Source organism: Cheilinus undulatus, linkage group 9 (genome assembly GCF_018320785.1).
Source record: "Cheilinus undulatus linkage group 9, ASM1832078v1, whole genome shotgun sequence".
Classification (NCBI taxonomy): domain Eukaryota; kingdom Metazoa; phylum Chordata; class Actinopteri; order Labriformes; family Labridae; genus Cheilinus; species Cheilinus undulatus.
The window spans coordinates 617,609-641,260 of NC_054873.1; the positions used below are offsets into that span (position 1 = coordinate 617,609).

The 23,652-nt window shown below is 42.8% G+C and overlaps 1 protein-coding gene across 1 annotated transcript in view; it reads right to left on the reverse strand.

The window, feature by feature from the left end:
* Window positions 1-413: 413 nt before the first annotated feature.
* Window positions 414-23,652, reverse strand: part of lamb1a (laminin, beta 1a) — a 60,979-nt gene continuing 37,740 nt past the window's right edge. The window contains exons 22-33 of the mRNA XM_041795539.1: window positions 20,139-20,356; window positions 19,924-20,020; window positions 16,695-17,064; window positions 13,998-14,182; window positions 11,876-12,117; window positions 10,858-11,067; window positions 10,244-10,388; window positions 9,766-9,973; window positions 9,534-9,675; window positions 5,600-5,776; window positions 4,001-4,160; window positions 414-1,101 (exon numbers count right to left, since the gene is read on the reverse strand). Of these exons, the coding sequence (XP_041651473.1) occupies window positions 962-1,101; window positions 4,001-4,160; window positions 5,600-5,776; window positions 9,534-9,675; window positions 9,766-9,973; window positions 10,244-10,388; window positions 10,858-11,067; window positions 11,876-12,117; window positions 13,998-14,182; window positions 16,695-17,064; window positions 19,924-20,020; window positions 20,139-20,356 (2,294 nt within the window). The 3' untranslated portion in view covers window positions 414-961. The remainder of the gene's footprint in view (window positions 1,102-4,000; window positions 4,161-5,599; window positions 5,777-9,533; window positions 9,676-9,765; window positions 9,974-10,243; window positions 10,389-10,857; window positions 11,068-11,875; window positions 12,118-13,997; window positions 14,183-16,694; window positions 17,065-19,923; window positions 20,021-20,138; window positions 20,357-23,652) is intronic.

The window sequence follows — 23,652 nt, forward strand, 5'->3', positions numbered from 1 at the left end:
TTAAAGGGTTAAAATCTTGAAAATGATTGAATTTTTGGTAGTTTTGAGCAGGTCTGAAGTTGTTAAAGAGATTTATGAAAAAAGGTCGAAAAAAATATTGATGTATGCTGATTTAATGGCAGTTTTTTGCTCGTGTACATTTTTGGCTCAAAGGTGTCCAGAGGGTAGAAAATTCACTGAGAGAGTCTGAATGACATTTAAGAGGAAAACATGTTGGATTTTAAAAATGTAACTGGAAAGAAAAGTTCCTGTAAAAATTCATGCCACAAACTGTAAAACTGATAAAATGATCACAAATTAAAAAAGAAAAAGACTTGAGAAAAATGGGGAAAAATGCCGGAGGAGGGCAGAAGGGTTAAATCTCATCAACAGCTGTACCCTTTCACAATAAAAGCTCAGAGACATTCTGCGGTTTTCATCAGAGCTTTTATTGCTAATCTTTTTGGCTTTGGTCACATAGAAATACAAACGTGTGGAGACTAAGGTAGAAAAGGTTGCAGTCACATGGTTCAGACATTCTGGGACTAAATCCTCCATGTTTACATTCATCAGCTTCACTGTCGCTCTAAATCTAGATGTTTGTCATCTCTAAATGTCAGCTCTGTGATTGGCTGGAGACCAGTCCATGGTGAAATCCCGCCTCTGGCCTAGCGACCACTGTGATTGGCTCCAGCCTCCCTGTGATCTCTAACTGACAGGTGGAGAGGTGGTTGAACGTTCCAGTCTGTGGCGTCCCTTTTTATTTGATACTGGCCTCCTTTACTTTTATTCTGGTTAGAGAGGCCGCTAACGATGCCTTCAGGGACCCTCTGTAAAAAGGTCCGTCTATAAATGAGCTGACATTTAAAAGTGAAAATCTTTGGTGTCAAACGTTCCCTCATGATTGTTCCTCCCGCTCTGATTCAACATTTATAAAAACATGGATGTTTAACAGGTGACCCTGTGTTGGTGACCTTTGACCCTAGAAGACACAGGTGCTGTAGACCGTGACCTTGAGGCTGATGTCGGTCAGCAGCTGCTTCACGGCGGCCTCCAGCTCCACCAGCTGCTCCGCCTTCACCTCCAGAGAGCGCTGGTTATCTTCATACGACTTCTCCAGATCTGACCAATCAGAGGACAGGACACAGGTTACACTCAGTAAGAGGGGGCTCAGCAGAACCAGGGCCCATGGAGGTCAGAAAACCACAGCACAAATGTTAGGATGCAAAAAGTAGAAGAAACGGAGAGGAAAGGACAGAATCAGGCTGAAGAGAGACAACGGCACATGAAAACGCAGAAATGGGCAAAAATATTAATAAAAACTATAATAATAATAAAAAATTTAATTCACCCTTGGTGGGGTGGAGACACGGTAGGGTAAAGCATTGGCTTCGCTACCTGTGGAAGTCATGGCTGATGCACCCATGGTCTCACCGGACGACTGGAAGTCATGCCAGAGGGTGAATATTCCTCTATTCCTCCCAGCATTGTGAGTATCGTTGCTACAATTCTCTGTCTTTCTCTCTGTTACGCTCCGACTCGTCTCCTCGACCGGGCGTGTGTCTTACAAACTCTACAAACTCCAAAACTTTGAATAAGTTACTCATGTCCGCCATCTCCTGGTGTAAAGTGGTAACAGCGCAGCCCTATCTCCCAATAGTACAGAATCCTTGAAAAAATTCCTGCATCCAGATGGTGATCCGGATCGCTCCCAAAATCTAATCAGTTCTTCTTTATGCCATTTCTGACATTTCCTGAAAATTTCATGAAAATCCGTCCAAAACTTTTTGAGTTATGTTGCTAACAAACAAACAAACAAACAAACCCACCCGATCACATGACCTCCTTGGTGGAGGTAATAATGATAATAATAAGTAGGGGTGACCTGGAATAGCTGAGTAGAGGAGTCTGATTCGACTATGAACCTCATAGTCGAATGTTGTTATGTAACCAAGATCGTACCATTCTGACTACATGGGGCTGCTGAGCCTGAGTTTCCGTTAGCCAGCATTTGCTGGTCATTGGCAGGTAAAAAGGACGGAAGTCCGGCAGATAAAAATATAACCGGTCAAAATGTCCGGCAGAAAACATGCAAATGACCAGATAAGTAAATACTGAATACTTGCAGATTATATTCTGTGTAACCTATCAGATATGTTGCCAGAATGCGTTAATATAAACTAAAAGCTGCCTAATCTAACTACAGCTACTGTCCTGTGCTGGGGTTGTTTATCTCCTCAGACGGCAAGCACACGGCTAATTATGTATGCATGATGATGTCAAAGTAAGTCTATCTCTCTGAGCATGCTCAGTACTGCTGGAGACTATGCAGGTATGCAGGGAATGTTTGACCAGGGCTTTCTCGTAACCAGCAGTATGGAGGGATTTTATGTCATCGCTGCGAATAATGGAGAGGCTGAAACAAAGGGAACTGTACAGCTGAGCGCCGTAAACACCGATGCAGCAGCAGAGAGAGACGCCTACGCCGAGCAGAATAGTGGACTTGGATAAACTACTTATGACCAATCCTCAGATAAAGTAGGATTGTAGTCAACACAGAATCACATCGTGCAGAACGGCATGGACCACTGGAGCTGATAACGACGGCTCCGTCTCTCCTCCTCATCCGTAGCTGGTTGTTAATGCTGGGATCTCCTGGCTAATTAGTGGAAGTAGTCTTGGATAAGCCGTCAATGAGAGGAGGACTGGACCGGACTATCTGCTGTGGAGCTTTTGTCTTTTCGGGATTAGTCCAAATAAACCAGGATGGTTGGATTTCCAGCTTTAGCAGAGGTTACAGTGATGTCATCATGGGGACTGGTATTAGCAGCTGACGGTAAGACTCATTTTTCATTAGAAATGTAGAGTTGTAACGCAGTGTCCAGTTAACAGAGCACTGGGGAGTTAGGTTTGGATGCTCCGTTGTTGTCGGTGGAGGATGGTATTTGGCTGTTGTAAGCTGCTAAGTTATGGTAGCGGCCAATGTGCTAACAGGCTAACGGTGCTGATGAGAAGCTAACTGTTGTAGTTCATGAGTTTAACGTGGGCATATATTGTGTAACTGACTGTGTGTGTGAGGAAAAGCGCGCAGCTTTCATTTTGGTACTTTAAACCACTTAAAGCAAAATAAGAGAAAGTCTGTGTGCAGTCATTTCTAGGGTTTTAATCATGTGTCTGTAATAACAGGGTAATAGTTACTCAGGTTTACTGTGGGCAGGTCTGGAAATAAAAACGTCCTCTCTCCCGTTTGGCGCAGACTTGTGTATCAATGTATCACAGAATACCAGATTTATGCATTTTGCTGCTGTTAATGCAGCAAAATAATGTTAAAGCAAATGTCTGATAGTTGTTCTAAATGGCCGGAATTCTTGAGGACTGCCGGTCCGGAGACAAAAAAGTCTAGCGGAAACGCCGTTCAACTATTAGTCCACTAAAGGCAAAATCTGACGCATCAGATTCAACTATGAAAATCCTTAGTCGAAGACACCTATAATAATAATAATAATAATAATAATAATAATAATAATAACAATAATAACAATAATAATAATAATACTAGGCAGAAAATTAATACACAAAAATGGGCAAAAGTGGAAAAAAAGGGTTAAAAGTGGCACAAATTAGCAGAAAAATAGAAGATAGGCAGCGAAAATGGACATAAATGAGCAAGGAATGACAAAAGGCTGCTAAAATAGACAAAACATGGGTTTAAGTTTAAAAAAGAAGTGGAAAAAAATGGATAAAAAAGTGACCAAAATGGGCATTTCCCTAATGGGTTCATTAGGGAAACAATGGCAAACGTGGGCTAAAAGAGGCAAAAAGATGGAGACGCTCAGAAAAGTCTGGAAAAAAAGTAATGAAACGGGTTAAAGAGCAGCAGGAGTACAGCAAATGTTCTGTTTGGTCGTTTAAAGAACTGAGACAGGAAGTGAAAACTGAAACAGGAAGTGTTAATAAAGTCTTTGGATAACTGTGGTTATGAATGAAACAAACATTTGTGATCAGACTTTGATTTGTTCACCTTTCAGCAGCTGGAGTTTGCTGCTGGCTTTCAGAAGAAGCTCTTTGGCTTCCTGCTGCAGTGACTCCGCCCTCTTCTTTGCTTCAGCCACGCCCCCTGCCTTCTGACCAATCAGCTCCTCTGCTGTGGCGTATTTCTCCTTCAGCTCAGAGTCCAGCTCCTTCATGACCAAACAGAGAGAGAGAGAGTGGAGGTTTTCATGGATCGACTGCTCAGGACACGCCCACACATCAGCCGCTCAGGACACGCCCACACATCAGCCGCTCAGGACACGCCCACACACCAGCCGCTCAGGACACGCCTCAACATCAGACACTTAGGACACGCCCACACATCAGCCGCTCAGGACATGCCCACACATCAGCCGCTCAGGACATGCCCAAACATCAGCCGCTCAGGACACGCCCACACATCAGCCGCTCAGGACACGCCCACACATCAGCCGCTCAGGACACGCCTCAACATCAGACACTTAGGACACGCCCACACATCAGCCGCTCAGGACATGCCCACACATCAGCCGCTCAGGACATGCCCAAACATCAGCCGCTCAGGACACGCCCACACATCAGCCGCTCAGGACACGCCCACACATCAGCCGCTCAGGACACGCCCACACATCAGCCGCTCAGGACACGCCCACACATCAGCCGCTCAGGACACGCCCACACATCAGCCACTCAGGACACGCCCAAACATCAGCCGCTCAGGACACGCCCAAACATCAGCCGCTCAGGACACGCCCACACATCAGCCGCTCAGGACACGCCCACACATCAGCCGCTCAGGACACGCCCACACATCAGCCGCTCAGGACACGCCCACACATCAGCCACTCAGGACACGCCCAAACATCAGCCGCTCAGGACACGCCCAAACATCAGCCGCTCAGGACACGCCTCAACATCAGACACTTAGGACACGCCCACACATCAGCCGCTCAGGACATGCCCACACATCAGCCGCTCAGGACACGCCCACACATCAGCCGCTCAGGACACGCCCACACATCAGCCGCTCAGGACACGCCCACACATCAGCCGCTCAGGACACGCCCAAACATCAGCCACTTAGGACAAGCCCACACATCAGCCACTAAGGACACGCCCACACATCAGCCACTCAGGACACGCCCACACATCAGCCGCTCAGGACACGCCTCAACATCAGACACTTAGGACACGCCCACACATCAGCCACTCAGGACACGCCCACACATCAGCCGCTCAGGACACGCCCACACATCAGCCGCTCAGGACACGGCCAAACATCAGCCACTCAGGACACGCCCACACATCAGCCACTCAGGACACGCCCAAACATCAGCCACTTAGGAGACGCCCACAGATCAGCCACTCAGGACACACCCACACATCAGTTGCTGAGGACACGCCCACACATCAGCCGCTCAGGACACGCCCAAACATCAGCCGCTCAGGACACGCCCACACATCAGTTGCTGAGGACACGCCCACACATCAGCCGCTCAGGACACGCCCACACATCAGCCGCTCAGGACACGCCCACACATCAGCAACACTCCTGACGTCGAGACATGACGCCTGTCTGTCAGATTCAAAGTCTAACGGGTTAACTGACCTTCTTAACCTCCTCTGCCATGTTTCCGATGATCGCAGCGTCCTGATTGGTCCGTTCTGTGCTCAGACTGACGTTCAGAGCTTTGTCCTTCAGCAGCGTCACGTCCTGCTCTAACCTCTGCAGCCTCTGGGTGGCGTTATTCAGCTTCAGCTCTGCATCTGCCGTCTCCGACTCCACCTGAAAGCAGCACAGAGGACATGCGAAGTTTCTGATGAAATTATTTAAGTTAGAGTGAATTTACTAAAGTTCTCATTTTAACGGGATGTCAGTGAAGGAACCATTTTAACCTGATGTCAGTGAAGTAATCACTTTAACCTGATGTCAGTGAAGGAACCATTTTAACCTGATGTCAGTGAAGGAACCATTTTAACCTGATGTCAGTGAAGTAATCATTTTAACCTGATGTCAGTGAAGTAATCACTTTAACCTGATGTCAGTGAAGGAACCATTTTAACCTGATGTCAGTGAAGGAACCATTTTAACCTGATGTCAGTGAAGGAACCATTTTAACCTGATGTCAGTGAAGTAATCACTTTAACCTGATGTCAGTGAAGTAATCACTTTAACCTGATGTCAGTGAAGGAACCATTTTAACCTGATGTCAGTAAAGTAATCACTTTAACCTGATGTCAGTGAAGGAACCATTTTAACCTGATGTCAGTAAAGTAATCACTTTAACCTGATGTCAGTGAAGGAACCATTTTAACCTGATGTCAGTGAAGTAATCACTTTAACCTGATGTCAGTGAAGTAATCACTTTAACCTGATGTCAGTGAAGGAACCATTTTAACCTGATGTCAGTGAAGTAATCACTTTAACCTGATGTCAGTGAAGTAATCACTTTAACCTGATGTCAGTGAAGGAACCATTTTAACCTGATGTCAGTGAAGTAATCACTTTAACCTGATGTCAGTGAAGTAATCACTTTAACCTGATGTCAGTGAAGTAATCACTTTAACCTGATTTCAGTGAAGTAATCATTTTAACCTGATGTCAGTGAAGGAACCATTTTAACCTGATGTCAGTGAAGGAACCATTTTAACCTGATGTCAGTGAAGTAATCACTTTAACCTGATGTCAGTGAAGTAAACGCTCATTTTTAGGTGATGTCAGTGAAGTAATCACTTTAACCTGATGTCAGTGAAGTAATCACTTTAACCTGATGTCAGTGAAGTAATCACTTTAACCTGATGTCAGTGAAGTAATCACTTTAACCTGATGTCAGTGAAGGAACCATTTTAACCTGATGTCAGTGAAGTAATCACTTTAACCTGATGTCAGTGAAGTAATCACTTTAACCTGATGTCAGTGAAGGAACCATTTTAACCTGATGTCAGTAAAGTAATCACTTTAACCTGATGTCAGTGAAGGAACCATTTTAACCTGATGTCAGTGAAGTAATCACTTTAACCTGATGTCAGTGAAGTAATCACTTTAACCTGATGTCAGTGAAGGAACCATTTTAACCTGATGTCAGTGAAGTAATCATTTTAACCTGATGTCAGTGAAGTAATCACTTTAACCTGATGTCAGTGAAGGAACCATTTTAACCTGATGTCAGTGAAGTAATCACTTTAACCTGATGTCAGTGAAGTAATCACTTTAACCTGATGTCAGTGAAGTAAACGCTCATTTTTAGGTGATGTCAGTGAAGTAAATGCTCATTTTTACGTGATGTCAGTGAAGTAAACGCTCATTTTTACGTGGTCACTGAGGTAAACGCTCATTTTTACATGATGTCAGTGAAGTAATCACTTTAACCTGATGTCAGTGAAGGAACCCTTTTAACCTGATGTCAGTGAAGTAATCACTTTAACCTGATGTCAGTGAAGTAATCACTTTAACCTGATGTCAGTGAAGTAATCACTTTAACCTGATGTCAGTGAAGTAATCACTTTAACCTGATGTCAGTGAAGGAACCATTTTAACCTGATGTCAGTGAAGTAATCACTTTAACCTGATGTCAGTGAAGTAATCACTTTAACCTGATGTCAGTGAAGTAATCACTTTAACCTGATGTCAGTGAAGGAACCATTTTAACCTGATGTCAGTGAAGGAACCATTTTAACCTGATGTCAGTGAAGTAATCACTTTAACCTGATGTCAGTGAAGTAATCACTTTAACCTGATGTCAGTGAAGGAACCATTTTAACCTGATGTCAGTGAAGTAATCACTTTAACCTGATGTCAGTGAAGGAACCATTTTAACCTGATGTCAGTGAAGGAACCATTTTAACCTGATGTCAGTGAAGGAACCATTTTAACCTGATGTCAGTGAAGTAATCACTTTAACCTGATGTCAGTGAAGTAATCACTTTAACCTGATGTCAGTGAAGGAACCATTTTAACCTGATGTCAGTGAAGGAACCATTTTAACCTGATGTTAGTGAAGTAATCACTTTAACCTGATGTCAGTGAAGGAACCATTTTAACCTGATGTCAGTGAAGGAACCATTTTAACCTGATGTCAGTGAAGGAACCATTTTAACCTGATGTCAGTGAAGTAATCATTTTAACCTGATGTCAGTGAAGTAATCACTTTAACCTGATGTCAGTGAAGGAACCATTTTAACCTGATGTCAGTGAAGGAACCATTTTAACCTGATGTCAGTGAAGGAACCATTTTAACCTGATGTCAGTGAAGTAATCACTTTAACCTGATGTCAGTGAAGTAAACGCTCATTTTTAGGTGATGTCAGTGAAGTAAATGCTCATTTTTACGTGATGTCAGTGAAGTAAACGCTCATTTTTACGTGGTCACTGAGGTAAACGCTCATTTTTACATGATGTCAGTGAAGTTAATGCTCATTTTTACGTGATGTCAGTGAAGTAAAAACGCTCATTTTTACGTGATGTCAGTGAAGTAAATGCTCATTTTTACATGATGTCAGTGAAGTAAACGCTCATTTTTACATGATGTCAGTGAAGTAAACGCTCATTTTTACGTGGTCACTGAGGTAAACGCTCATTTTTACGTGATGTCAGTGAAGTAAACGCTCATTTTTACGTGGTCACTGAGGTAAACGCACATTTTTACGTGATGTCAGTGAAGTAATCACTTTAACCTGATGTCAGTGAAGGAACCATTTTAACCTGATGTCAGTGAAGTAATCACTTTAACCTGATGTCAGTGAAGGAACCATTTAAACCTGATGTCAGTGAAGTAAACGCTCATTTTTAGGTGATGTCAGTGAAGTAAATGCTCATTTTTACGTGATGTCAGTGAAGTAAACGCTCATTTTTACGTGGTCACTGAGGTAAATGCTCATTTTTACATGATGTCAGTGAAGTTAATGCTCATTTTTACGTGATGTCAGTGAAGTAAAAACGCTCATTTTTACGTGATGTCAGTGAAGTAAATGCTCATTTTTACATGATGTCAGTGAAGTAAACGCTCATTTTTACGTGGTCACTGAGGTAAACGCTCATTTTTACATGATGTCAGTGAAGTTAATGCTCATTTTTACGTGATGTCAGTGAAGTAAAAATCGTCATTTTTACGTGATGTCAGTGAAGTAAATGCTCATTTTTACATGATGTCAGTGAAGTAAACGCTCATTTTTACGTGGTCACTGAGGTAAACACTCATTTTTACGTGATGTCAGTGAAGTAAACGCTCATTTTTATGTGGTCACTGAGGTAAATGCTCATTTTTACGTGATGTCAGTGAAGTAATCACTTTAACCTGATGTCAGTGAAGGAACCATTTTAACCTGATGTTACTAAAGCTTTCATTTAAACCTGATGTCAGTGAAGTAAACGCTCATTTTTACATGATGTCAGTGAAGTAAACGCTCATTTTTACATGATGTCAGTGAAGTAAACGCTCATTTTTACGTGGTCACTGAGGTAAACGCTCATTTTTACGTGATGTCAGTGAAGTAAACGCTCCTTTTTTCATGATGTCAGTGAAGCAGTCGTGTGAATCACTGACCGTTGACAGCAGTTTGTTGGTGTTCTGGATGTCGGCGGCGGCCTGCTGGATGGCGTTGCTGGCGGCGGTCTGGGCCCGCCCTGCCTCTTCCAGAGCTCGTCTGACCGCCTCGGCAGAGTCCTTCACGTTGGACGCCTCCTCGCTGCAAACAGGAAGTACCTTTGATCAGACGTGGCTTTAAGAAGGCGGCAGGACTGAACTTAGCTTGTCTCCTCGGACAGGTGAGTCTCACCTGGCTTGGCGGGCCTGGTCCAGCAGGTTCTCGGCTCTCCGGATGTCGTTGGCGCTCTGCCGCAGGATGGTCTCCACGTGTCCCAGCTCCCCCACCTTCTGGCGGATCTCGTTGGTCAGGTTCTGCATCTGAGCCGGCGTGGTCGGCATCTGCATGGCCAGAACCTCGTTAGCCACCAGCTCGATGCTCTCCAGGTCGGCGGCGTCCTCTGAAACGCAGACGAAGAACGATGTTGACCTTCAAGATCAGTGACATCACCCACAGGAAACCTGGGACTTTGACCTGACCTCAGAGAAACAGCTGAACGCACACTTTCTTCCATCAAAACAGGAAGTGGATCATTTTTGTGGCCATAAAGACCTGGAACCAATCAGCAGCAGGCGTTGCTCTAAACCCCTGAAGTACCTGGGCAGGTGGTATCTGACAGGAAGTCATGTGGATGCGTGGTGGTGTGAAACAGGAAATAAGAGGGACGTACGTGTGAGGAAGTCTCTGATCTGTCTGATGAGCTCCCTCAGCTCCTCGTTGCTCTGCTCCACCCTCTGTTTGGTTCTGTTGGTCTTCATCAGGACGTCCTGGGCGCTCAGCTTGGCCTCGTCCGCTCTCACTTTGGCCTCTGACACCTAAACAAACAAACAAACAAACAAAGACAGGTGAGAGGATCTTCTACAGTCCACCTGAACAGAATCAGCCAGTTTCACTGCTCTGTAAATCCTGATCCTGATCCTGTGAGTCTCCACTGGGACTGTGGAGCATCAGCGCCCTCTGCTGGGGTCCCTGCAGACCTCTGATCCCTGCATCTGTACTAATCTCCATCCTTCACACATATCCATGTCTGTGAGAATCTCTGAGATCAATACTGAACAGGTCTGTGATGATCCTGATTTGTTAATGATCATTTAGAGTTACCATGGTAACCGACAGTGAGCTAAATGATTGATTTCTCTGTCTTCAGCTTGTTTGGAGCATCTTACTCCCTGGCATACTGAATACTTCTTGAATAAATGGCGTGCTGGCGTCTAAAGTGAACCTTTATTTTTGGTTAATCGGCTCCATAGAGTCCACGACCCTGACCCTAGGACCGCCACTCACCATTTTAGAGAGCTTCTCCACTTCTTCCATGGCGTCCAGGATCTTCTGCTCAGAGTCTTTGGCGCTGGTCCAGGCTCTGCTGGCCGCCGTCACCACGCCGTCACACCCATCGCCTCCACACCGAGACCGGCCGTCCGAGTCCAGGCAGCCGAGACCTCCGCAGGACGAGGAGCCGCAAGATTCCTGACCCGATGACGGGCGACCACAGGTCTGAAAGAACGAGGACAGAGATGTAGAACGAGGAGTTTAATCTACGTCCTTCAGGTCATCTAGAGCAGCCATTCTCAACCTTGGGGTCCCGACCCCAACTGGGGTCGTGAGATGATTTCTGGGGGTCGCCAAGTCATTTTGGAAAAATATAAATGCGCATAATTAATGTTAAATTACATCATTTTAGACAGGGAGTTGTTTTAGTTGTTTTCTGATTCATTGTCAAAAATTCATTGTCTCAACTGAGTTCGATCTGAACTGAGCGGGAGATTCTGTTCAGAGACACAAGCAGAAAACCTGAGCAGCAGCAGCAGGGGTCTCTAGGTCAGTCACCAGAAAGCCTTACAGCAGCTCCACCACCTGAGAAACGTCAGGCCCTGGGGCCGACGCCGGCTGATATCAGAGCTTCCAGCTCCGTAAATATCAGCCCCTCTTTCTGAAATATGGCTTTTCATGCACGAGCAGAAACACAGAATACCTGCAGTGTTTTCATGTTAACAAGCTCCCAGCTACAGAAATGTCCAACATTTTTCTCCCCACTGTGTTTTCTTAAGGCTTTAACTAGTATGTGTCGATGTTGTTTTCTTGAATTTAAAAGAAAAATAAAGTTTGCTGTTTACATGTTAACTGGCTCAACTAGCAGCAGTATGATGTGATGTAGCCACCATTGTTGGTCTGTTGGGGGGGGGGGGGGTGCAAGTTAAATTGGGGGTCCCGACTCAAAAAGGTTGAGAACCACTGATCTAGAGAGAGGTCAACATTTCTGTAACGGGTTTAACTCGAGTCCTAGTCCCCGGCGTTGTGTCACCTTGTGGCTGAGCTCTGAAAGGTCGAGGGTCTGCAGCTGTCCAGCGAGGTCATCCAATCTCTGAGCATGCTCAGTGTGTCTCTCCTGAAACTGCTCTTTGGTCTGGTTCATTTTGTCCTCTGTGAGCTGCCGTAGAGCTCGTGAAGTTTCCACGAGGCTGTCGGGGTCGACGGTGGAGGCGTTAGCACGGCCTTCAGCTGTCTGCGACTGCAGGAAGTACTTAGTGACGCTGTCGGTCGCCCCTGGCAACAGGAAGAACAACCAGTTAGTGGTCAGAAAAGTTAAAAAGAGTTTGTAGATCTGTAGGCTTGAGTCCATATCTGCAGCGTTCCCTGTTCTGCTGGTTAGTGAATGATATTTAAAGAGCTTCATTTGGTGATGTTGACTGGTGCTGCTCTGCTGCACCAGTGCAGTCTGAGGCGTAGAGCTGTGAAACAGCTTCAGTGGAAATAGACAGGAGTGCATGTACAAAATGACTCACTGATGTCCCTGGTTACTGTGTCTGCACTAAAACTTCTCTGTAGTTCATGTTTAGCTGATCCCTCTGTGGAAGTAACCCAGTTAAGGTTAACTACTCAGATAAAGGACTTTACATCCTGTTCTGTTAAAACCTGCTTTTATTATGAAAGGAACCCCAGGTAGGTAAGAGGTTAGCTTAGCCCCAGAAAAAAAAGAGCTTGCTACTGAAGGTAAAGTGAAGGAAATATGTGATGAAAGTGTAAAAAAGTCAAGCTCTGATGTGATAAAGTGCAGATTTTCTTCCACTGAGCTGTCTCTGAGTTTTTTGGAGCGAACAGGACGGTAGATTTGAGAAGATCATGGTGACAGAGGGCGGTTAATGACATGTGGGAGGAGCTACAGGTTGGACCTGAACCTGTTCTGTCTGCTGGATATATGAGCGTCCAAACATGGGGCCAACCTGACCACTGGACCCTCTGTACCCTGTGAAACAGGACACGTACAGAAATGGAGGTGCTGGGCAGAAAGGAGGATCGACACAACCCAGGTCGTGGTCTGGATGTCCTTTCACACTACTGAGGGGAAGTAGATGAAGAAAGTTCACACCTTTAGGGTGGAGTAAGGCGAGGATGTGGAGAGTTAGCAGGGCCTTGGATACTGTCCAGGCAGGTAGTAGGGAAGCCACAAGACCCCAGTGAATGTCCCAAAGTCCTGAAAACCGCTGGGAGTATTACCAGGGGTGAAGAGGCCCGGACTAAAGACACGCCGTCGAGCTTGACCTTGGCAGCCAAGGGCAGCTTTAAGTGATTTTAAATATTCAATGCATGATTTTCTAACCGTATTTTCTTTGTTATTAACATGTTAACGCTGACAGTCTTAATGCTGATCCTTTAACTCTAGAACCACCGATGCATTCTGGGATGTTTTTTTTCAGTTGTTATACCTAGAACTGCCATGTGGGTCATATTGACCCAACAAAAAAAAATTAAGGTTCTAATCTTGAACATGAATAATGCTGGCATTAAGAGCGTAACGGTGCTGACGTGTCACTAGATCTGTTCTTTGACTTTGGAGGATTCTGATGGTGGGAGGATTCAGGACCGGGAGGATTCTGGATGGGACAGATCATGGGGCAGTGATTCAGCTCTCTCTGTAGCTAATCAGCTGTTCAGTGTCTGGGGTTCAAAGGTTACTGTTGATTTATGAGAATCAATGATCTCTGAGAAAGGGTCGGTTTACCCAGCGACAGTTTCAGGCACAGAGACTCCTGTAGGTTCTAATGTTAGTCCATGTAAACCTCAGAGTTAAGCTAAGGTGGCTAAGCTAAGCTAGTTAAGGTGGCTAAGCTAAGCTAGCTAAGGTGGCTAAGCTAAGCTAAGGTGGCTAAGGTGGCTAAGCTAAGCTACCTAAGGTTGCTAAGCTAAGCTAGCTAAGCTAAGGTGCTCAAGCTAAGCTAGCCAAGATAAACTTGCTAAGCTAAGATGGCTAAGCTAAGCTAGCCAAGGTAAACTTGCTAAGCTAAGGTGCTCAAGCTAATCTAGCTAAGATAAACTTGCTAAGCTAAGGTGGCTAAGCTAAGCTAGCCAAGGTAAACTTGCTAAGCTCAGGTGGCAAAGCTAAGCTAAACTAGCTAAGCTAGTCTATCTCAGCTGCGTTGGATTACCTCTGATGTCAGAGTTCTTGATGAACTCCACCTGGTCCAGCAGCTCCCTCACAGTCCGCTCCAGTTTCTGAGCATCCAACATCACCGAGTCCAGTTTGGTTTCTGCAGCCGATTCCGAGTCGTCCACCTGGGCCAGAGTCTGCTCTGTGTGGTTCAATGTCTGGCTCAGGGTCCTCATCAGGTCACTGAGGGACACAGACAGTTAGCATTGATGGCTGGAGGTCTCTGACTGTTAAAGGGAGTTGTTTTGTCTCCATGGTAACGCTGATGAATGTCGATGAGTAGAAAAAACCTGATGAAGTATTTCAGGCCCTTCCAGCATAAATCATACCAGCAGAATTACAATCTATTTAGAGAAAAAGGAAACAAAGTCAGATAATGTCGGGTCTTCATCAGCAGTACCACAGAGAATACGGTCTAGACCTGCCCTCTTTGGAACAGGTCTCCTGAGGATACTTGCTAGGACCTGGTGCTTGATTGTCTCAGTGATGGGTCTTTGATTGGCTGACTGATCGATAAATAGTTGGTTGATTTTAGCAAATTAGCAAAGAAGGTAGGTTCATGGACTGGTTGATTAACTGATTGATTAATTGATTGACTAGGTGATTAGTTGAGTGGTTGATTAACTGATTGATTAATTGAGGACTAGGTGATTAGTAGAGTGGCTGATTAACTGATTGGTTGATTGATGGACTAGGTGATTAGTAGAGTGGCTGATTAACTGATTGGTTGATTGATGGACTAGGTGATTAGTAGAGTGGCTGATTAACTGATTGATTGATTGATTGACTAGGTGATTAGTTGAGTGGTTGATTAACTGATTGATTAATTGAGGACTAGGTGATTAGTAGAGTGGCTGATTAACTGATTGGTTGATTGATGGACTAGGTGATTAGTAGAGTGGCTGATTAACTGATTGGTTGATTGATGGACTAGGTGATTAGTAGAGTGGTTGATTAACTGATTGATTGATTGATTGACTAGGTGATTAGTTGAGTGGTTGATTAACTGATTGATTAATTGAGGACTAGGTGATTAGTAGAGTGGTTGATTAACTGATTGGTTGATTGATGGTCTAGGTGATTAGTAGAGTGGTTGATTAACTGATTGGTTGATTTATGGTCTAGGTGATTAGTAGAGTGGTTGATTAACTGATTGATTAATTGAGGACTAGGTGATTAGTAGAGTGGCTGATTAACTGATCGGTTGATTGATGGACTAGGTGATTAGTAGAGTGGCTGATTAACTGATTGGTTGATTGATGGACTAGGTGATTAGTAGAGTGGTTGATTAACTGATTGATTAATTGAGGACTAGGTGATTAGTAGAGTGGCTGATTAACTGATCGGTTGATTGATGGACTAGGTGATTAGTAGAGTGGCTGATTAACTGATCGGTTGATTGATGGACTAGGTGATTAGTAGAGTGGTTGATTAACTGATTGGTTGATTGAGTGACTAGGTGATTAGTAGAGTGGCTGATTAACTGATTGATTGATGGACTAGGTGATTAGTAGAGTTGCTGATTAACTGATCAGTTGATTGATGGACTAGGTGATTAGTAGAGTGGCTGATTAACTGATCAGTTGATTGATGGACTAGGTGATTAGTAGAGTGGTTGATTAACTGATTGGTTGATTGAGTGACTAGGTGATTAGTAGAGTGGCTGATTAACTGATTGATTAATTGAGGACTAGGTGATTAGTAGAGTGGCTGATTAACTGATTGGTTGATTGATGGACTAGGTGATTAGTAGAGTGGTTGATTAACTGATTGATTGATTGATTGACTAGGTGATTAGTAGAGTGGTTGATTAACTGATTGGTTGATTTATGGTCTAGGTGATTAGTAGAGTGGTTAATTAACTGATTGGTTGATTGATGGACTAGGTGATTAGTAGAGTGGTTGATTAACTGATTGATTGATTGATTGACTAGGTGATTAGTAGAGTGGCTGATTAACTGATTGGTTGATTGATGGACTAGGTGATTAGTAGAGTGGTTGATTAACTGATTGATTGATTGATTGACTAGGTGATTAGTAGAGTGGTTGATTAACTGATTGGTTGATTTATGGTCTAGGTGATTAGTAGAGTGGTTGATTAACTGATTGATTAATTGAGGACTAGGTGATTAGTAGAGTGGCTGATTAACTGATCGGTTGATTGATGGACTAGGTGATTAGTAGAGTGGCTGATTAACTGATTGGTTGATTGATGGACTAGGTGATTAGTAGAGTGGTTGATTAACTGATTGGTTGATTGAGTGACTAGGTGATTAGTAGAGTGGTTGATTAACTGATTGGTTGATTGAGTGACTAGGTGATTAGTAGAGTGGCTGATTAACTGATTGATTGATGGACTAGGTGATTAGTAGAGTTGCTGATTAACTGATCAGTTGATTGATGGACTAGGTGATTAGTAGAGTGGCTGATTAACTGATTGATTGACGGACTAGGTGATTAGTAGAGTGGTTGATTAACTGATTGGTTGATTGAGTGACTAGGTGATTAGTAGAGTGGCTGAGTAACTGATTGATTGATTGACTAGGTGATTAGTAGAGTGGTTGATTAACTGATCGGTTGATTGATGGACTAGGTGATTAGTAGAGTGGTTGATTAACTGATCGGTTGATTGATGGACTAGGTGATTAGTAGAGTGATTGATTAGCTGATTGGTTGATTGATTGATTGGTGTCACCTTGTCTGCTGCAGCAGCTCCTGGACCTCGGTCAGCGGTTGGGAGGCGGGGTTCTGGCTCAGGAGGAGCTGGATATCGGCAACGCTCCTCTCCATGCTGTCGATGGACTTCCTGTACGGCCCACTGACGCCGCTGGATTTGAGGGCGTTGACCTTGTTGACGAGGCGGTGCGTCTGATTGGTCAGCTGACCAATGATCTGGTCCCACTCAGAGAAGCACTGGTGGCAGCGCTGACAGTCGGGGAAGGTTCCGGACCATCCACGGGCGCAGACGTCACAGCGAGGACCGGAGACGCCTTCGACGCAGACGCAGTGACCGTTTCCTTTGTTACACTGAGGCTGAGAGATCCCCCGAGGGTCGCAGTCACAGGCTGCTCACACACACACACACACACACACACACCCCCACACACACACACACAGACACACACACATTAACTTACAATGATGGACACTGTAACACTTGGTTAGTCTGAGCATGCTCAGAGCCTGGAACAGAAAGGGTTTACAGAGGATAAACGGCTCCTGCCTAGACCATTAACCTAGAATGTAGATCATAGACGTCTGTCATCCTTCATCACACAGAAACACAGGAGACAAACCAGTGAGCTACTGGTTAGACTGGAATGACTAATGACCAGCCTTCATGCAAAAGGCAAGGATGGAATGTTTCATAAGCTTAGAAATATCATCCTTCTAAAGCCTATTTACACTAAAAGGATGACATCATCTCCAAAGACAGAATGTTGGTGAAGCTGGGGATGTTGGGGGCTTTTCCCACCCCATTTTTGCCAAATAACAGACCAACAAGGATCAGTGACCATGAGGGACAAACTGTTGGAATACCTGTGTTATAATAACAACAACAACAACAACAACAATATTAATAATAATAATAACAATAATAATAATAGTAATAATAAAAATAATAATAATAATAGTAATAATAATAATAATAATAGTAATAATAATAATAATAATAATAATAGTAATAATAATCATAAAAATAATAATAATAGTAATAATAATAATAATAATAATAATAATCAGAAAAATAATAATAATAGTAATAATAATAGTAATAATAATAATAATAATAATAATAATAGTAATAATAATAATAATAATAATAATTATAGTGATAGTAATAGTAATAATAATAATAATAAGAATAATATTAATAGTAATAATAATGAGAAGAATAGTAATAGTAATAATAGTAATAGAGAGATGAAATTCTGGTTAGGAGCTGGCTCCTTTTGAAAAAAATGTTTCCTTTATTACATTTTTGTAGTTTTAGAGCTTTAAAAAGCTAAACTGGTCCCACATGAAGACTCTCACTGATCTGGGACTAATAATCCAGATCTCCAAAACCAGACCCATCCCCACCACTCTGAGTCTGGACAGACACAAATAAAGCCACCATGCTAGTTTACTAACAGAGCACAGCAGACCAGGTCAGCTGACGCTACAGTCTTTCACAACACATCCGGTCCAGATAAAAACCTCCCAGTCCAGATGAAAACCTCCCAGTCCAGATGAAAACCTCCCAGTCCAGATAAAAACCTCCCAGTCCAGATGAAAACCTCCCATTCCAGCTCCGTACCAGTCTGAGCTCCCACATATAGAACTGTCCTCCCTGAGCATCAGAGATGACCACTCAGTACTGAATAAATATTAATGTCTGCTAATGCACTGCATAAACCTCCTCCACCCCCTCCACTGTCCAAACAGGATGAGACCCAGACCTGCTGTTTGACTTCCTGTCTGACATCTGCACAACATCTGGTTCTTATTAAACAGCTGAAACCTCTTCAGACGGAGAAACCTCTGGGACTGGAATCATAAAATCACAGAAACACAGAGAGTCTGAGAGTGCAGTGGTTTGTTCTACCTCCTTTCTGCCTCTGCTACCCCCCCCCTCCCCACACCACCCCCTTTAATATAACACCCCCCCCCCACACCACCCCCTTTAATATAACACCCCCCCCCCACACCACCCCCTTTAATATAACACCCCCCCCCCACACCACCCCCTTTAATATAACACCCCACCACCCCCTTTAATATAACACCCCACCCCCCCTTTAATAACACCCAACCACCAGTAACTACCCCCCCCCCCCCACCACAGTCTGATGTCCTTGCCTCTCCATCTCACTGAGCTCTGACATCTGGTTTTCATGTTTTTTGGCATTTTGAAGCGAAGGATCGTTGGAGCAGGAATTTTCCCACGATGCAGTGGGGTCTGAACAAACCAAGCAGCATCCTCTGGTGTTAAATATGAGGCCAAAGCTGGGGGCTAGAGACCGTCTTACCAGGATGAATCTGTTTACTGAAACGTTTTAATAGCTGCACACAGAAACTTTTATGTCTTTAAAACAACAAAACTAGAAAAAAGGAAACAGTCTCTCAAACAGGAGCCGGCTCTGAGAACCAGCTGGTCCGTGAACTCTCGTTGCTCATCCTCTTGAATTGAGTTTTCATTTCAGTCTAAGTCCTTCATCTCTCTGTCACTCTAAGAACACAGAAACACCAACAGAGCTCCCCTCTATGGTGACTGTTATTTCTTCTATGGAGCTGGTCAGCAGGTGAAACCCCTACTACTAACAAGCTCCACCCACTTTTGGGTCATCCCTAAAACATTCTGACATTGTTGGAAAGGATGATATCTCCTTTATACTGCCTAAATGTATCATTCATCCCTACTCATAAAACATTCCATCCTTGCCTTTAAAGATGTCTTCATTACTACTCATAAAACATTCCATCCTTGCCCTCTGCATGGAAGCCAGTCTAATCCCCCAGTTGTCTCAATAGTATATCAGTGTGTCCAGTAAACGCATGTTTATGCCAACATGAGGGAGAAAAGCTGTTAAAGAGGTACTGCTAGCCTCTTAGGTAGCGGTTCATTGTCCTTCATTCATTCTGATCAGCATGTAGACACCAGTCCTCAGTCACAGAGCCTCAGCGAGGATGGATGGCTGGTAAAAGTGATGTTACCCTGGTATCTGATTAACGTAATCTAGTCCAAGCTTAGCTGACTGTTGAAGAAAAACTAGTATGCCCAAACAAACCACACCCACTCATTATCAACACTACCATAAATAAAACTGTTAAACATATTAAAGTATGCTTATGTTCATCTTTACGCTGTCTGTTAGTTGGTTGTTAGTACTTGATTTCAGACACATCCAGTGGTCTGATTTTCCTACAGACATTGAACCCACCGTGACATTTGACCTCCGGGTTGCCCCAGAACAGCTCTCGACACTCGCTGCAGGTTCTTCCTCCGAAGCCGGGCTGACAGGAACACTGGCCGCTGATCTGTTTCAAAATAAAACAAAATAAATCCCATTCTCTCAGTTAAAGAAGAAAACCATAACATGACCACAGGCTGTTGTCCAGCAGGATTCAGGGGCTTTTATTTTGAAGTTTGCATCACCTCGTTACAGGAAGAGCCATAAGAGTGCTTAAGGTCACAGTCACAGCTCTGACAGCCGCTGCCGCTCGCCATGTTCCAGGTGTCGGGGGCGCAGCGGTCGCAGTGTTGTCCGATGACATTGGGGAGGCAGCGACACTGACCGCTGCTGCGCACGCAGTGACAGTCGCCAGGCGCCGGACAGCTGGACGGCTCGGTGCCCAGACGGTTACAGATGCACTCTGAGGAAGAACGGGTAACGACGTCAGAGTCAGGATTTAGTTTTCATCATGTAGTAGCAGCTAACAAGACCCCAGACAGCATCAGGGTATATGTGCTGACCACCCCCCAACCCCTCCCATTTGTTAGTGCCCTATTAAAAAACACAAAGGTTGGTGTTAAATTTAAATCCCAGAATGAGGAATTATAAACCACACCTGTCCAGGATCAAATCAGTGTTTCTGGATTAAATCAGTGTTGCTGGATTAAATCAGTGTTGCTGGATTAAATCAGTGTTGCTGGATTAAATCAGTGTTGCTGGATTAAATCAGTGTTTCTGGATTAAATCAGTGTTGCTGGATTAAATCAGTGTTTCTGGATTAAATCAGTGTTTCTGGATTAAATCAGTGTTTCTGGATTAGATCAGTGTTGCTGGATTAAATCAGTGTTTCTGGATTAAATCAGAGTTGCTGGATTAAATCAGTGTTGCTGGATTAAATCAGTGTTGCTGGATTAAATCAGTGTTGCTGGATTAAATCAGTGTTGCTGGATTAAATCAGTGTTTCTGGATTAAATCAGTGTTTCTGGATTAAATCAGTGTTGCTGGATTAAATCAGTGTTGCTGGATTAAATCAGTGTTGCTGGATTAAATCAGTGTTTCTGGATTAAATCAGTGTTGCTGGATTAAATCAGTGTTTCTGGATTAAATCAGTGTTTCTGGATTAAATCAGTGTTTCTGGATTAGATCAGTGTTGCTGGATTAAATCAGTGTTTCTGGATTAAATCAGAGTTGCTGGATTAAATCAGTGTTGCTGGATTAAATCAGTGTTGCTGGATTAAATCAGTGTTGCTGGATTAAATCAGTGTTGCTGGATTAAATCAGTGTTTCTGGATTAAATCAGTGTTGCTGGATTAAATCAGTGTTTCTGGATTAAATCAGTGTTTCTGGATTAAATCAGTGTTTCTGGATTAGATCAGTGTTGCTGGATTAAATCAGTGTTTCTGGATTAAATCAGAGTTGCTGGATTAAATCAGTGTTTCTGGATTAAATCAGTGTTTCTGGATTAAATCAGTGTTTCTGGATTAAATCAGAGTTGCTGGATTAAATCAGTGTTTCTGGATTAAATCGGTGTTTCTGGATTAAATCAGTGTTTCTGGATGAAATCAAAGTTTCTGGATTAAATCAGTGTTTCTGGATTAAATCAGTGTTTCTGGATTAAATCAGAGTTGCTGGATTAAATCAGTGTTTCTGGATTAAATCAGAGTTGCTGGATTAAATCAGTGTTTCTGGATTAAATCAGTGTTGCTGGATTAGATCAGTGTTTCTGGATTAAATCAGTGTTTCTGGATGAAATCAGTGTTTCTGGATGAAATCAGTGTTTCTGGATTAAATCAGTGTTGCTGGATTAAATCAGTGTTTCTGGATTAAATCAGAGTTGCTGGATTAAATCAGTGTTTCTGGATTAAATCAGTGTTGCTGGATTAGATCAGTGTTTCTGGATTAAATCAGTGTTTCTGGATTAAATCAAAGTTTCTGGATTAAATCAGTGTTTCTGGATTAAATCAGTGTTTCTGGATTAAATCAGTGTTTCTGGATTAAATCAGTGTTTCTGGATTAAATCAGTGTTGCTGGATGAAATCAGTGTTTCTGGATTAAATCAGTGTTTCTGGATTAAATCAGTGTTTCTGGATTAGATCAGTGTTGCTGGATTAAATCAGTGTTTCTGGATTAAATCAGAGTTGCTGGATTAAATCAGTGTTGCTGGATTAAATCAGTGTTGCTGGATTAAATCAGAGTTGCTGGATTAAATCAGTGTTGCTGGATTAAATCAGTGTTGCTGGATTAAATCAGTGTTTCTGGATTAAATCAGTGTTTCTGGATTAAATCAGAGTTGCTGGATTAAATCAGTGTTTCTGGATTAAATCGGTGTTTCTGGATTAAATCAGTGTTTCTGGATGAAATCAAAGTTTCTGGATGAAATCAGTGTTTCTGGATGAAATCAGTGTTTCTGGATTAAATCAGAGTTGCTGGATTAAATCAGTGTTTCTGGATTAAATCAGAGTTGCTGGATTAAATCAGTGTTTCTGGATTAAATCAGTGTTGCTGGATTAGATCAGTGTTTCTGGATTAAATCAGTGTTTCTGGATTAAATCAGTGTTTCTGGATGAAATCAGTGTTTCTGGATGAAATCAGTGTTTCTGGATTAAATCAGAGTTGCTGGATTAAATCAGTGTTTCTGGATTAAATCAGAGTTGCTGGATTAAATCAGTGTTTCTGGATGAAATCAGTGTTTCTGGATGAAATCAGTGTTTCTGGATTAAATCAGTGTTTCTGGATTAAATCAGAGTTGCTGGATTAAATCAGTGTTTCTGGATTAAATCAGTGTTGCTGGATTAGATCAGTGTTTCTGGATTAAATCAGTGTTTCTGGATGAAATCAAAGTTTCTGGATTAAATCAGTGTTTCTGGATGAAATCAGTGTTTCTGGATGAAATCAGTGTTTCTGGATTAAATCAGTGTTGCTGGATTAAATCAGTGTTTCTGGATTAAATCAGAGTTGCTGGATTAAATCAGTGTTTCTGGATTAAATCAGTGTTGCTGGATTAGATCAGTGTTTCTGGATTAAATCAGTGTTTCTGGATTAAATCAGTGTTTCTGGATTAAATCAGTGTTTCTGGATTAAATCAGTGTTTCTGGATTAAATCAGTGTTGCTGGATGAAATCAGTGTTTCTGGATTAAATCAGTGTTTCTGGATTAAATCAGTGTTTCTGGATTAGATCAGTGTTGCTGGATTAAATCAGTGTTTCTGGATTAAATCAGTGTTTCTGGATTAAATCAGTGTTTCTGGATTAAATCAGAGTTGCTGGATTAAATCAGTGTTTCTGGATTAAATTGGTGTTTCTGGATTAAATCAGTGTTTCTGGATGAAATCAAAGTTTCTGGATTAAATCAGTGTTTCTGGATTAAATCAGTGTTTCTGGATTAAATCAGAGTTGCTGGATTAAATCAGTGTTTCTGGATTAAATCAGAGTTGCTGGATTAAATCAGTGTTTCTGGATTAAATCAGTGTTGCTGGATTAGATCAGTGTTTCTGGATTAAATCAGTGTTTCTGGATTAAATCAAAGTTTCTGGATTAAATCAGTGTTTCTGGATGAAATCAGTGTTTCTGGATGAAATCAGTGTTTCTGGATGAAATCAGTGTTTCTGGATTAAATCAGTGTTTCTGGATTAAATCAGAGTTGCTGGATTAAATCAGTGTTTCTGGATTAAATCAGTGTTGCTGGATTAGATCAGTGTTTCTGGATTAAATCAGTGTT